This window comes from Chiloscyllium plagiosum, unplaced genomic scaffold, assembly GCF_037043375.1.
Source record: "Chiloscyllium plagiosum isolate Xiang-an unplaced genomic scaffold, Cpla_swu_hap1 HiC_scaffold_27, whole genome shotgun sequence".
Lineage (NCBI taxonomy): Eukaryota > Metazoa > Chordata > Chondrichthyes > Orectolobiformes > Hemiscylliidae > Chiloscyllium > Chiloscyllium plagiosum.
Genome location: NW_028270165.1, coordinates 63,908,581 through 63,923,151, shown reverse-complemented (window position 1 = coordinate 63,923,151; position 14,571 = coordinate 63,908,581). Strand labels below are relative to the sequence as shown.

Below are 14,571 nucleotides of genomic sequence, written 5' to 3'. Positions count from 1 at the left end.
CCAGGGAACAGGAGATTCGACGTTTCGGGCACAGGCCCTTCTTCAGGAATGAGCAGAGAGTGTTCAGCAGGAGAAGATAAAAGGTAGGAAGGAGGGACTTGGAGGAGGGGCGTTGGAAATGTGATAGGTGGAAAGAGGTCAAGGTGAGGGTGATAGGTCCGAGTAGGATGGAGGCGGAGAGGTCAAGAAGAAGACTGCAGGTCAGGAAGGCGGTGCCGGGCTGGAGGGATCCGGCTGAGACAAGGTGGGGGGAGGGGGGATGAAGAAACTGGTGAAGTCCAAGTTCATCCCCTGCGGTTGGAGGGTTCCCAGTCGGAAGATAAGACGCTCCTCCTCCGACCGTCGGGTTGTTGTGGTTTGGCGGTGGATGAGTCCAATGACCTGCATATCCTCGGTGGAGTGGGAGGGGGAGTTGAAATGCTGTGCTACAGGGTGGTTGGGTTGGTTCGTCCGGGTGGCCCAGAGGTGCTCTCTGAATCGCTCCGCAAGTAGGCGGCCTGTCTCCCCAATATAGAGGAGGCCACACCGGCTGCAGCGGATGCAGTAGATGATGTGGGTGGAGGTGCAGGTGAATCTGTGGCGGATATGCAAGTTTCCTTTGGGGCCTTGGAGAGAAGTGAGGGGGGAGGTGTGGGCGCAAGTGTTGCACCTCCTGCGGTTGCAAGGGAAGGTGCCGGTAGTGGAGGTTGGGTCGGTGGGGGGTGTGGATCTGACAAGGGAGTCGCGGAGGGAGTGGTCTCTACGGAAAGCTGATAGGGGAGGGGAGGGAAATATATCCTTGGTGCTGGGGTCTGTTTGGAGGTGGCGGAAGTGACGGCGGATGATGCGCTGTACATGGAGATTGGTGGGGTGGTAGGTGAGGACCAGTGGGGTTCTGTCCTGGTGGTGGTTGGAGGGGCGGGGCTCAAGGGCGGAGGAGCGGGAAGTGGAGGAGATGCGGTGGAGGGCACCGTCGACCACGTCGGGGGGGGAAATTGCGGTCCTTGAAGAAGGAGGCCATCTGTGTTGTACGTATTTTGAACTGGTCCTCCTGGGAGCAGATGCGGCGGAGACGAAGGAATTGGGAGAATGGGATGGCGTTTTTACAGGGGGCAGGATGGGAGGAGGTGTAGTCCAGGTAGCTGTGGGAGTCGGTTGGTTTGTAGTAGAAGCTGTGGGAGTCGGTTGGTTTGTAGTAGAACATCGCTGTAGGCCGCACGCTCCTCGGAGTGAAAGGCACGCATAACACTAGTTAGAGGAAGAACATAACCAATTATTGTTTCGGTCATTTGGTGGAAGTGGACTCAGAAGGGAGTCGAATCGTTCCCAGAGTATGAAGGCGATGACCAGAGAGACTCTCAGCTGGAGACAGTCGTGTCTTGCCCGCAGATATGGATCGCATCTGAAATAAGGCCACAGGGATTAGCATAACCAGGAGAGGCCACACTCTGCCATTAATTTGGCAAGTTTAGTCTTGAGTTTGGTTAAAACATTCAACAATGCCAGCCGCCTGAGGATGATAAGCACCATGCAGTTGCCGACAAATACAAAGCTGGGAACAGAGTTCTCCGTTAATATTACCTACAAAGTGTGGTCCATTGTCCGAGCTAATGTACGCAGGTATACTGAAGCGGGGAATTATTTCCTTAAACAAAATCTTCACCACAGTCTCACCAGTAGCGTTAGGAGGAGGTTAGGCTTCAATCCACTTACAAAAGACATCAGCAATAAGCAAAACATATTTACAGCAACTCAACTCATTTCTCCAACTCAATAAAGTCCAGTTGAAGTGTCTCCAAGGGACCCTCCAGCAAGGGAGTTCTCGTAGAGATACTTGAACTAAGAGGTGGCGGATCGCCTATCCACTGACCTGCTTGATCACGTACAACATCCTGATCGGGAAAGCCACTGACTGAGTATCGATGCGAACTGAATCGATCTAAGATTATCCTGATGTCATCTGGTGCACCAGACCAGACGCTTTCAACGTGGAGTCGCTTGAACGAAGGCGTGAGCTGCCAGAGGAAGTGGTGGGTGCTGGTACGATGACAAGTTAAAAGGCTCCTGGACGGGCATCTGAATATGAAGGGTTCAGATGGGTCAGGGCCAAGTGATGGCAAATGCAACTGGAGTCATAGAGATGTACAGCACAGAAACAGACCCTTCGGTCCAACCCGTCCTTGCTGACAAGATAGCCAACCCAATTTAGTCCCAGCTGCCAGCACCCGGCCCATATAGAGGCCAAGTGATGGCAAACGTGACTAGATTAATTTCGGATATCTGGGCAGGTTGGGTCAAAGGGTCTGTTTCCGTGCTGTATGATTCTAATTGTCTTCAGTGGAAGCAGAAGTGTGGTTGTGAAGGCTGGACTTTCAGAGTATGTTTTGCCCTGACTGCGAGCAGAAGAGTTTGACTGAAGTGTATCGGTGTTAATGCCTTGACATCTCATTTTGCTCTCACCTTCTCGGGGTCGATAACCATTTTGTGTCTGGTCCTTCCTCAAGAAGCTGCGTTGCAGGTTTACCCTGAATTGACACTTTTTTTTTGCTTCCCAAAATCAGACCTGCTCACTCTCAGCAGGATCCCAGTGTTGTGAAAGATATTAACTTTCAGGTGGAGGTATCCAAAATTCAGAGAGATGTCAGTCTTGATGTTTTTGCTTTTTCTGCCCCTGTAAGATCCTGAATCAGCACCTTAAGGGGAATTAGTTAGAGCGGAGTGAGAACAGAGGGGGAGAGAGAGTGGGATGGTGCTTTCAATTTTGTGGAACAACAAAAGAATATTCCACAGAAAGTAGAATTGCTTGTTCTGAATTTCTACCCTGCACTGATAGTGATGACTTTTGTAATCTCCTTTTGCAGAGAAGTTGAAAATCTGAAGATTGAAGTTTCAAAATCAACGGATGAAGGGCTTATGCCCGAAACATTGACTCTCCTGTTCCTCGGATACTGCCTGACCTGCTGTGCTTTTCCAGCGCCACATTTTTTGACTGACTGTCCAGCGTCTGCAGTCCTCACTTTGATGTCGATGTCTGACAGTCACACAATCAATCGGGACCGCAACGATTTTTGACTGTGATTTCTGTGAGAGGGATCAACGCTTTTTGGTTCCTGTTTGAGGACGTTTTCAGCATCAGTGGGACTGGACGAGAGCCCCCACTGTTGCAGCGCACTGTGTGTGGAGCCTGAAACAGTCAAAACTGCCTGGGAAGGGGATTTCACGGCAGGGAGGAGCTCTACACGTGTTTGTGTGCAGCTGAAGCTGTGGCCATGGAGAAACCTGAGGAATCCCGCCCTGTAGAAGAACCGTGGAAGTGTGGCGACTGTGGAAAAGGTTTCCGTGTCCCGTCTGCCCTGGAGACTCATCGGCGCAGTCACACCGGGGAGAGGCCATTCCCCTGCACCGACTGCGGGAAGGCCTTCAGACATTCCTCCCACTTGTTGGCCCACCAGCAGAAACACACGGGGACGAGGCCCTTCAGCTGCCCAGAGTGCGGGAAGGCCTTCAGCACATCCTCCCACCTGCTGACCCACCAGCGGGTCCACACAGGGGAGAGGCCCTTCAGCTGCCAAGAGTGCGGGAAGGCCTTTTCCCAGGCCTCCACCCTGCTGACCCACCAGCGGGTCCACACGGGGGAGAGGCCCTTCAGCTGCCCAGAATGCGGGAAGGCCTTTACCCAGGCCTCCACCCTGCTGAGGCACCAGCGTGTCCACACGGGGGAAAGGCCCTTCACCTGCCGAGAGTGTGGGAAGGCCTTCAGCAATTCCTCCACCCTGCTGAGGCACCGGCGGGTCCACACGGGGGAGAGGCCGTTCACCTGTTCTCAGTGTGGGAAGGGCTTCACCTGCTCCTCCCACCTGCTGACCCACCAGCAGGTCCATACGGAGGAGAGGCCCTTCATTTGCGCTCAGTGCGGGAAGGGCTTCAGGTATTCCTCCCACCTGCTGAGGCACCAGCGTGTCCACACAGGGGAGAGGCCATTCAGCTGCCCCGAGTGCGGGAAGGCCTTCAGCAATTCCTCTACCCTGTTGGCCCACCAGCATGTCCATACGGGGGAGAGGCCGTTCAGCTGCTCTCAGTGCGGGAAGGGCTTCACCTGCTCCTCCAACCTGCGGAGCCACCAGCGGGTCCACGCGGGGGAGAGGCCCTTCAGCTGCCCAGAGTGTGGGAAGGCCTTCAGCAATTCCTCCCACCTGCTGACCCACCGGCGGGTCCACACGGGGGAGAGGCCCTTCAGCTGCCCCAAGTGTGGGAAGGCCTTCAGCGATTCCTCCTCCCTGCGGAGGCACCAGCGTGTCCACACGGGGGAGAGGCCGTTCACCTGCTCTCAGTGCGGGATGGCCTTCAGCGATTCCTCCCACCTGCTGACCCACCGGCGGGTCCACACGGAGGAGAGGCCCTTCAGCTGCCCCGAGTGTGGGAAGGCCTTCAGCAATTCCTCCTCCCTGCTGACCCACCAGCATGTCCACACGGGGGAGAGACCGTTCACCTGCTCTCAGTGCGGGAAGGGCTTCACCTGCTCCTCCGCCCTGCTGAGGCACCAGCGGGTCCACACAGGGGAGAGGCCCTTCAGCTGCCCCGAGTGTGGGAAGGCCTTTACACAGGCCTCCACCATGCTGAGGCACCAGCGTGTCCACATGGAGGAGAGGCAGTTCAGTTGCTCTCAGTGCAGGAAGGGCTTCACCTGCTCCTCCCACCTGCTGACCCACCAGCGGGTCCACATGGGGGAGAGGCCCTTCACCTGCTCTCAGTGCGGGAAGGGCTTCAGGCATTCCTCCCATCTGCTGACCCACTGGCGGGTCCACACGGGGGAGAGGCCCTTCAGCTGCCCCGAGTGCAGGAAGGCCTTCAGGTATTCGTCCCACCTGCTGACTCACCAGCGGGTCCACACGGGAGAGAGGCCCTTCAGCTGCCCCAAGTGTGGAAAGGGCTTCAGCACATCTTCCACCCTGCTGAGACATCAATGGATCCACACCAGGGTGAGGCCGTTCACCTGTTCTCAGTGCGGGAAGGGCTTCACCTACTCCTCCCACCTGCAGGAGCACCAGCGAGTTCACGTGCCATCGCAGGGGGATTGAAGGAGTGACGGCTGAGTGCCATTATCGATTGGACTATCAACCCGGTTCTGGGGACTCCTGGGTTCGAATCCCGCCATGACAGATGGCAGAATTGGTATTCGGTCAGAAATGTGGAGTTCGGAATGTAACGATGAGACCGTTTCAGGGAGGGGGTGGTGTGGGGGAGAAAGCCCCCATCTGATTCACTCTCTCCCTTGTTAGGGAAGGGAACCGCCATTGTGGGAAAGGATTCACTCTGTCATTCCAGCTGCATCCTTTACCCGACTCCATACCCACAGCAGTCTGGTTGACACTACACTGCCCCTTCCTGGCAAATGAGCGGGGAGAAACTTACTTGGAGACAGGATATGGGTTGAAATTGCTGAGTGAGGCAATACTTCCTCCGGGTTACGGCTGTACCAAGGATTCGATTACAAAGGGACAACTTGGTGCTGGGCAATAGTAAAGACAGTGAGGGGATGGGACAGGGGAGGTATGGTGTGTGCACTTTGACCTTGAGGTGCTCAAAAAGCAACTGCTTTTTCTCTGCCTTTTTGCTGGGGGGATCTGAAGCTGTAACAAAGTTCGGTTGCAATAAAGGTTACCTGAACTTACCACCTGGCTCAGACTCTCATTGAAAGCTTTGAGCTCCAAGAGGTTTTTGTTTTAAAGCTGTTCATTTCTTTCAGCCTCCTGCACTAAGTTTAGAACATAGAACAAAGAACATAGAACAATACAGCGCGCAACATGCCCTTCTGCCCTCGATGTTACGCGACCTGTGAACTATTCTCAGCTCGTTCCCTGATACTATCCCAAAATCAACCATGCACTTATCTAAGGATTGTTTAAATCTCCCCAATGTGGCTGAGTTGACTACCTTAGCAGGTAGGGAATTCCACACCCTTACCACACTCTGCATAAAAAAACTTGCCTCTGACATCTGTCTTAAATCTATCACCCTTCAGTTTCTAGTTATGCCCCCTCGTACAAGCTGACGTCACCATCCTAGGAAAGATTCTTTCACTGTCTACCCTATCTAATCCTCTGATCATCTTATATGTCTCTATCAAATCCCCTCTTAGCCTTCTTCTTTGCAATGAGAACGGACCCAAGTCTCTCAGCCTTTCCTCATAAGACCCTCCCTCCAGACCAGGCAACAACCTGGTAAATCTCTTCTGCACCGTTTCCAATGCTTCCCACATCCTTCCTGAAATATGGGGACCAAAACTATACACAATATTCCAAGTGTGGCCGCATTAGCGTTTTGTATAGTTGCAGCGTGATATTGCGGTTCCCCGGAACTCAATCCCTCTACGAACGAAACCTAACACACTGTATGCCTTCTTCACAGCACTATCCACCTGAGTGGCAACTTTCAGGGATCTATGCACATGGACTCCAAGATCACTGCCTTCCTGTTATTCTTCCCAAAGTGAATCACCTCACATTTAACTGCATTGAACTCCATTTGCCACCTCTCAGCCAAATTCTGCTAATCCATCCACCTATGCCTGCACCTAAGTCATTTTAAAAATGACAAACCGCAGTAGTCCCAAAACAGATCCTTGTGGCACACCACTAGTAACCGGACTCCAGGCTGAATATTTTCCATAAACCACCACTCGCTGCCTTCTTTCAGAATGCCAGTTTCTAATCCAAACTGCTAAATCACCCTCAATCCCATGCCTCTGCATTTTCTCCAACAGCCTACCATGTGGAACCTTTACTGAGGTCCATGTACACCACGTCAACTGCCCTATCCTCATCTACATGCTTGGTCACCTTCTCAAAAAACTCAATAAGGTTTGTGAGACACGATCTGCCCTTGATGAAACCATGTTGACTATCTGAAATCAAATTGTTGCTTGCTAGATGATTATAAATCCTATCTCTAATATTCCTTTCCAAAAGCTTTTCTTCAACAGAAGTAAGGCTCACTAAACCTGTAGACAATGACGACTCAAATATTAAAACCAAAGGCTCTGCTATCTCCTCCCTCGCTTCCCAGAGAATCCTTGGATAAATCCCATCGGGCCCAGGGCACTTGTCTACTTTCACTCCTTCTAGAATTGATAACACCTGTGTGCAACTAACCTCGATCCTTTTGAGTCTAATATCTCGTACCTCATTCTTCTCCTCTACAATATTCTCCTTTTCCTGAGTGAAGACCGATGAGAGATATTCATTAACACCTCTCCAATCTCCACAGGGCCCACACTCAACTTCCCACTTCTGTCTTTGATTAGCCCTATTCCTACCCTAATCATCCTTTTATTCCTCACATACCTATAGAAAGCTTTAGGTTCTCCTTTATTCTATTTGGTAACGACTGCTCATGTCCTCTCTTTGCTCTTAACTCTCTCTTTAAATCCTTCCTAGCTGATCTGTAACTCTCCATCACCTCATCTGAACCATCTTGCCTCATCAACACGTAAGCCTCCTTCTTCTTTGTAACAAGAGATGCAATTTCTGTTGTAAACCACGGTTCCCTTACCTTATCACTTCCTCCCTGCCTGACAGGGACATATCTATCAAGGGCACACAATATCTGTTCCTTAAACCAGCTCCACATTTCAATTGTTCCCATCCCCTGCATTTTGCTACCCTATTCTATGCATCCTAAGTCTTGCATAATTGCATTATAATTGCCCTTGCCCCATCAATAACTCTTGACCTGTGGCATGTTCCTAAATCTTTACATCGCTAAATGAAACCTAACTGAATTATGGTCACTCTCTCCAAAGTGCTCACCTTCCACTAAATCAAACACCTGGCCTGGTTCGTTACCAAGCACCAGATCCAGTGTGACCTCCCTTCTTGTCGGCCCTTCGACATACTGTGTCAGAAAGCCCTCCTGCACACACTGGACAAAAACTGATCCATACGACGTACTAGAATGAAAGCATTTCCAGTCAATGTTGGGGAAGTTAAAGTCCCCCATAATGACCAGCCTGTTCCTTTCACTCCTACCCAGAATAATTTTGCTAATCCCCTCTTCCATCTCCCTGGAACTCTGCGGAGGCCTATAAAAACAACTGCAAGCAGTGTGACCTCTCCTCTCCTGTTTCTAACCTCAGCCCACATTACCTCAGTAGAACAGTCCTCATCAAAAGTTCTGTCAGCCACCGTTATACTATCCTTGACGAACAAGGCCACACCTTTCCCTCTTTTACCGCCTTGGCTGTTCTTAATAAAAGATCAAAACCCTGGAACCTGCAACATCCATTCCTCACCCTGCTCTCTCCATGTCTCCGAAATGGCCACAACATCCAAGTCCCAGGTACCTATCCGTGCTGCAAGCTCACCGACTTTATTGCGGATACTCTGGCGTTGAAGTAGACACACTTCAAATCACTTCACTGTCTGCCAGCACATTCCTGTGACCCTGAAATCCTGTCCCTGTCCTTCCTACTCTCATCCTCCTGTGCATTGCAGCTACACCCCCCGGTTCCCATCCCCCTGCTGAGCTAGTTTAAACCCACCCGAATAGCACCAGCAAATTTCCCACCCAGGATATTAGTACCCCTCTGGTTCAAGTGAAGACTGTCCTGTTTGTACAAGTCCCACCTTCCCCAATTATCCAAAAACCTGAAACCCTCCCTCCTGCACCATCCTTGCAGCCAGGTGTTCAGCTGATATATCTCCCTATTCCTTGCCTTGCTATCACGTGGCACGGGTAACAAACCAGAGATAACCACTCTGTTTGTTCTAGCCCTCAGCTTTCACCCTGCTCGCTGAAATCCTGCCTTACATCCCTATCCCTCTTTCTGTGGGAGATTAGAAATGTTTTTGCAGATGGGTGTAGTGGGGGGAAGGGAAGGGGAATATTATACAAACGGTCGAGGAATTCTTGTAGCGTGTAGCATACTTAAGGCTAAGACTTTAATGAATATAGAGGGTCTTTTAAAGAAAATAGTTTTAAGCTAGGAAATAACTTTAAAGTGTTGTAGTGGACCACAAAAAGAAGCAGCAGGGGTATTTCACAATAAAGCTGAAGTAAAGTGATTCCGCAATAAAGTGATTCCGCAACTTGTAAACTGAATAAGAAAGCGAACAGGCTCTGTTTTGGCACGCATTTCTGCTTGATTGCAGAAGCGTCCAGTACTTAGAAGACTGTAATAAATTGTTCTTGTTTCCAAGGCTTTGTCTCAGGCTGATTGATTTGTGAGTGAGTTCTGTTTCTCACAATTGGGGGCCTCGTTCCGGGGTCCAAGACTCAGACCGCTCGACACTCTTGGGATGACCGGGGAGGTGCACCTCGCCGATTTCGGTGATCTCCGACTCCCTTGCTTGTCGTTCGCGGTTTGGGCGAGTACGATCCGGACTGGGAGACCCTGGAAACAAGGCGGGCAGACGCGGCGGGTTAGGTCGGGCAGCTCTTGTGCACAGGAACCAGGTAGGGAAAGGTCTTCAAGGATATATCCGGGCGACCGGGGGCAGCGGTATTTACTGCAAGAATTGCTGCGGGACGGGGCGCACCGAAATGACCAGGTAACTCTGTGCATAGACCAAGGTCAGAAGAGAGACCTTTTATGTCTTGCCTTGGTGGTCGGGACATAAAGAAGTATGGGGAATTGGTGATATATAAAATGAAGCATATGTCAATGGAAAACAGCCAGTGTCAGAAGGGCTAGTAGTTGAAGGGCTACTGAGGATGCCCTTCATAACTAACTTATGACCAGACGTCCAGATGAATATTCAAAAGCTAGAGGAGTCGTTGCGGAAAGCTCAAAGTGTCTGTGAGACACGGTGTCTGTGTGTGTGTGTGTGAGAGAGAGAGAAAGAGCTGTACAGCAACTAGAAAGTTTAACCCGTTGTGATTTGGTTTGAATGCACATTTGTTTGTTGGTGATTGAATGTTTCTGCTTTGTTCCCTGGAGCTTGAAATCCGGGACTGTTTTGAATCTGATTTCTACTATGGAAATTTTAACATGATTTCTTTTAAGGTTAAGGATTTTACAGGTTATGAAATAAAGTGTTAACTCCTGTTCTTTTTACAGGTCATGACTGCCTTACTATCAGTTTCTAACTAATCTCTTTTATCCTTACATCAAAGTAATTTATGGAAAACAGTTGAAGTCTCAAAAAGCATATAGTTGGTCAGATTAATCGGACGAGTAAGGTGTCCAGTCAGGATCCTGAAGGGGTGTGGAAAAAGGTGACACCGGACCTCGTTAAGATTAATTAAATTAGCAACAATGGGAGGCACGGGGAGTTGGCTAGGTAACGATCGATCTGTAAATAACGTTAAAGGGGAATATATTTCACCCGACAGTCCTTTGGGGAGAATGTTGGGAAATTGGGAACACAACTCCCCGACGCGGGGGAAAGATAAGGCTACAATGGTAAACTATTGTTGTTTTGTCTGGACTAGATAAAGTATTAAGGTGCCTGGTATTTTTTTGCCCAAATATGGGTCCGATGAGGATTGGCTGTGTCAAGATCTTAATATATATGTCAATCGGAAAGAAGCGTACAGTCAAAAACAGTCCAATTATGCGGTTTGTTGGATAGGGAGCGCGGGAGTAAAATTATATCCCATGAATAGGGAGGAATCAGGGAAAGAACAGAAAAAGAATGAACAAGGGAAGCCACAATAGGATCCCTTAACGTGTTTGCCGCCCCCATATGCTACTCCCCGGAACGAGCCTACAGCTCCCGAAGTAGAACCGAGTCCAGACACAGAAATGGGAATGGACTCTGAACTAAAAGATGCAGAACCTGGGGGGGGGGGGGGGGGGCGAGTCACTCGAGCCACCACACGTAAAGGAGGGGCAGAGATAATGGAAAATGTAAAATTATGTCCCTTCTGAGAGGTTCCGATTGGGGAAGGTACAATCGGATATGTAAACGCTCCCTTAACTAGCAGTGAAGTTAGGGTCTTTACAAAGGAAATAAAAAGTTTATAGAGGATCCGGTTGGACTAGCCGAACAATTAGGGCAATTCCTAGGGCCTAATTTATATACCTGGGAGAACTGATGGCAATTTTAGGAACGTTATTTTCAGGGGAAGAACGAGGTATGATTAGGAGAGCAGCTTTATAGCAATGGGAAAAGAGGCACGCAGTTGGGGAAGAAGGGGCCCCAGCAGAACAGAAATTCCCAAATGTTGACCCTCATTTGGAAAATAATGACAGAGAAGATAGGGAGTCAATGCGGGATCTATGAGAAATGGGAATATTAGGAATTAAAGAGGCGGCACCAAGATCATAAAACTTTGTTAAGGCCTTTGAAGTACGACAAGAGAAGGATGGAACCACTTCTGCATTTCTTAAAAGGCTCAAGGAGGCCACAAGGAAGTGTTTGGGAATGGATCCCGATAATCAGATAGCACAGGGACTCTTAAAGGTCCAGATTGTAACGAAATCAGGCCGGACATACAAAAGAAATTACCCGCAGAAGGAGCTACCCGCAGAAGGAGCAGCGCTGCAGAAGCTCGTGCTTCCAAACTCACCTGGGTGGGCGGGGTTTAACAGGAGGGGCGGGGCTTACGCGTCGCCTTGGCGGAGGAGGGGGCGGGACCAGGGCCAGGGGGCGTGGCCATCCAGAAGCCGGAAGTGTGCCCGCGGCCTGTTTCCTCCGCTGGAGCCTCGGCTGCAGTAAGTAAGGTAAAGCTTTATCAATATTTCCTTTTACAGAGTTTGTATTTAATAACCAGTAATGGCTACTCAATATCATCATAAAGTCCCAAAATGCAATTCATTTCAATCCATAGCAGATAAGCACTAAGAGTTAATTTTCTACGGGATTCAACAGCCTCAGCACTAAAATGGTCTCACAAGGGAACTGCTGTGAATGTTATCACTTGGTGTCCTGTTCACACAGATTCACCGATGCTGAGGCAAACGTTCTTAATTGCCTCACAGCATCCTGTTATCATTTGGTGACCCCAGGTGTCCCTATCTTTAAGTTCTCTCCTCTTTCTGAGCCTTCCTGCCTGTTTATTTTCTAGTGCAGTAAATGTATTCAATAATTCAGCATTACATTTTGGTCTAAATGTTTAAAGGCAAGTTTTAAGGCTATAGACTTTCTCACCCAGATGTCCACACCCTCATTCCTCCCTTTGATTGCACCGCGATCACTGAAAGAGAAAGCTAGTCCAAACAAATGCCCTTCAAGGTGGTCCAGCCATCAACATCCTGCAGAGCGGCACCACCATCTTCGCAGCTCATCTGGTCATATTTATCATCGCCATCGACACGTGTGGGTGAGCCATCGGATCGCAAAAGGAGCATCTTCTGGGGCAAATCTATATCACTAAGGGACCTCATAAGCCGAGCAATTAAACACCTAACAATACCAATACCGACAAACAGACATAGCTAAATTAATAAGCCAATTGTACCATCAGCCCGATCTGCAGTTTTCCCAACTGGTCCCTTCAGTCATTCTGGATCTCTGCTTGTATCTTAGTAATATTGCCAGTGCGATCGGGAATGCCCATAGTGCATTTATCTTGGACAATGGTGCAGACCTCACTCTCCCGGGCGAGTATTATCGTCTAAGGCATACCGATTCTGCATAGAGTAAAGACACAGGTCTGATAATCCCAGTTTACCATGTTCCAGAGCCTCTTTAGTCTTATTTCCTCGAATGGTCAGGCCGCAAAAGAGGGAATTGCGGTTCTTTTAACTTGTCACTCCTACTTCCTTCCAACCTCAGGGAGCTCTGGATTCCCCAGCCTATCGGGTGTCCTGTATTGTCACGCAGTCCCTTGGGATCCTTCCAATTGGAGCAAGGTTGGATGACACCGACCGCTGCATCCTCCTCAGATTGAGGTTCCATCGACTTGTCCACTGGCCAGGACAAGGTACTGTTGTGGGAACAAGGGCTCCGACGGTGACCTTATGAAGGACATCTTTGCCATCCAGGACAAGGAAATTGGTAGCTTTACCTTTACCTTAAGAAATAATAGTCTGGTTTGGTGTATATTAGGGAGAGTTTGTCAAAATAGGTTACTGAAATGTGACAGCAGGGGGTCTGGTCAGATCTACAGGAGTAAAGGGTCGACGTTTTAGATTAGATTACGTACAGTGTGGAAACAGTGATGAATAGATTGGAATCGGAGACTGGGGACAGGCAAGTAAGTCATCTCCCGATAGAGAGGAGTAACATACTACTGCCTCTGGGGTGGATAGCGTTCTGTGGGCCTGTATAAATAAGTTGTTTGTGGATTGAGGAGTTTCCCCTATCAGTCCACACGCCCCGCCGAAGCGCAACCCACCCATACCCCTAGACAGCTACCCCTTACCTCACACTATGGGCAATTTACCATGGCCAATTCACCTGACCTGCACATCTTTGGACTGTGGGACGAAACCGGAGCACCTGGAGGAAACCCACGCAGACACGGGGAGAATGTGCAAACTCCACACAGTCAGTCACTTGAGGCGGGAATTGAACCCGGGTCTCTGGCGTTGTGAGGCAGCAGTGCGAACCACTGTGCCACCCACGGTCCTCAGAATGCTGTTCCCATTGGGCTCTCCCTTAGCTCAATTGTACATGGTCTTGGTGACAGTATCAGATTCTGAAAAGAGAAAAGGTCCATGTGCCGCATAAGGCCTGCTGTACCCCAGCCAGTGTTACACCACCTGTTTGTATACACAGACCCGAGGTATTGGAAAGTGATATTTCTCTTCGCGGGTCGACAGTAGGAAGTCTGATGAATAGATGAATCGGGGACTGGGGACGGGGCAAGTAAGTCATCTCCCGATAGAGAGGAGTAACATACTACTGCCTCTGGGGTGAAGAGCGTTCTGTGGGCCTGTGTAAATAAGTTGTTTGTGGATTGAGGAGTTTCTCCTATCAGGCTTCCCTTTTCTCGAGTCGGTCCGTCCTACAAAAAGGGATGATGTTCCTGGGCATATTTACCATAATAACGGGGTTGATCATTTTTATCCTCACTAGGCTTGCGACTGCAGGTAAAATAAAAAAAACATGGTAACGACATGATAACTCTCACTGATTTCTACTGTCCAGATGGACCATCTGGTCTTTCTGATGTAAGAGTCCATTGCAATAATCAATCTTCATCACGTTCCACACGTCAAAGGCGTCTGGTCTGGTGCACTGGACGACATCTCCTCAGCATGGGTGGTGGATAATCTCTGATCATTCCTGGTCGCATCCATAGTTAGTGGCTTTCCCCATCAGGATGTTGTACGTGATCAGAAAGGTGAGGAGAAAAGCGATCCACCACATGTCCCTCCTCTTAGTTCAAGTATCTGTAATAAGATTAACATGAGAACAACAGCAAAATTCAAAACCCAACTGGACAGGGTCCACTCCTTTTGTTGAGATTCCAGGATTCTCTCCTCCTCTTCCCCCCTTTTGATTGGTGCGGTCAATCTATTTACAATGGTGCAGTTGGACCCAAGCTGAGCGCCCAGCGACTGGGACCGCCGTAGGGGTGGGAAGTAAAACCTGGAAGGGGCCATCCCAACGAGGTTGGAGACCTTTGCCAGTCCAGTTCTTGACGAGCACCAACGAACCAGGCTCTACCCGTGACAAGGCTGAAAGGGAGGGAACATCGCTG

General features: G+C 49.7%; 3 protein-coding genes and 1 long non-coding RNA gene across 5 annotated transcripts in view; 2 read left to right on the top strand and 2 right to left on the bottom strand.

Annotated features, from left to right (window-relative positions):
* Window positions 1–14,571, top strand: part of LOC148144448 (uncharacterized) — a 677,410-nt gene that overhangs the window by 159,380 nt on the left and 503,459 nt on the right. The window lies entirely within an intron of this gene.
* LOC148144457 (uncharacterized) overlaps window positions 1–14,571 on the top strand; it is a 309,257-nt gene that overhangs the window by 167,960 nt on the left and 126,726 nt on the right. Inside the window, exon 5 of the mRNA XM_087974694.1 lies at window positions 3,435–4,571. Coding sequence (XP_087830820.1) covers window positions 3,435–4,571 — 1,137 coding nt within the window. The remainder of the gene's footprint in view (window positions 1–3,434; window positions 4,572–14,571) is intronic.
* LOC122558179 (uncharacterized) overlaps window positions 1–14,571 on the bottom strand; it is a 231,148-nt gene that overhangs the window by 121,332 nt on the left and 95,245 nt on the right. The window lies entirely within an intron of this gene.
* LOC148144460 (uncharacterized) overlaps window positions 1–14,571 on the bottom strand; it is a 587,526-nt gene that overhangs the window by 565,907 nt on the left and 7,048 nt on the right. The gene's annotated exons all lie outside the window — the stretch shown is intronic.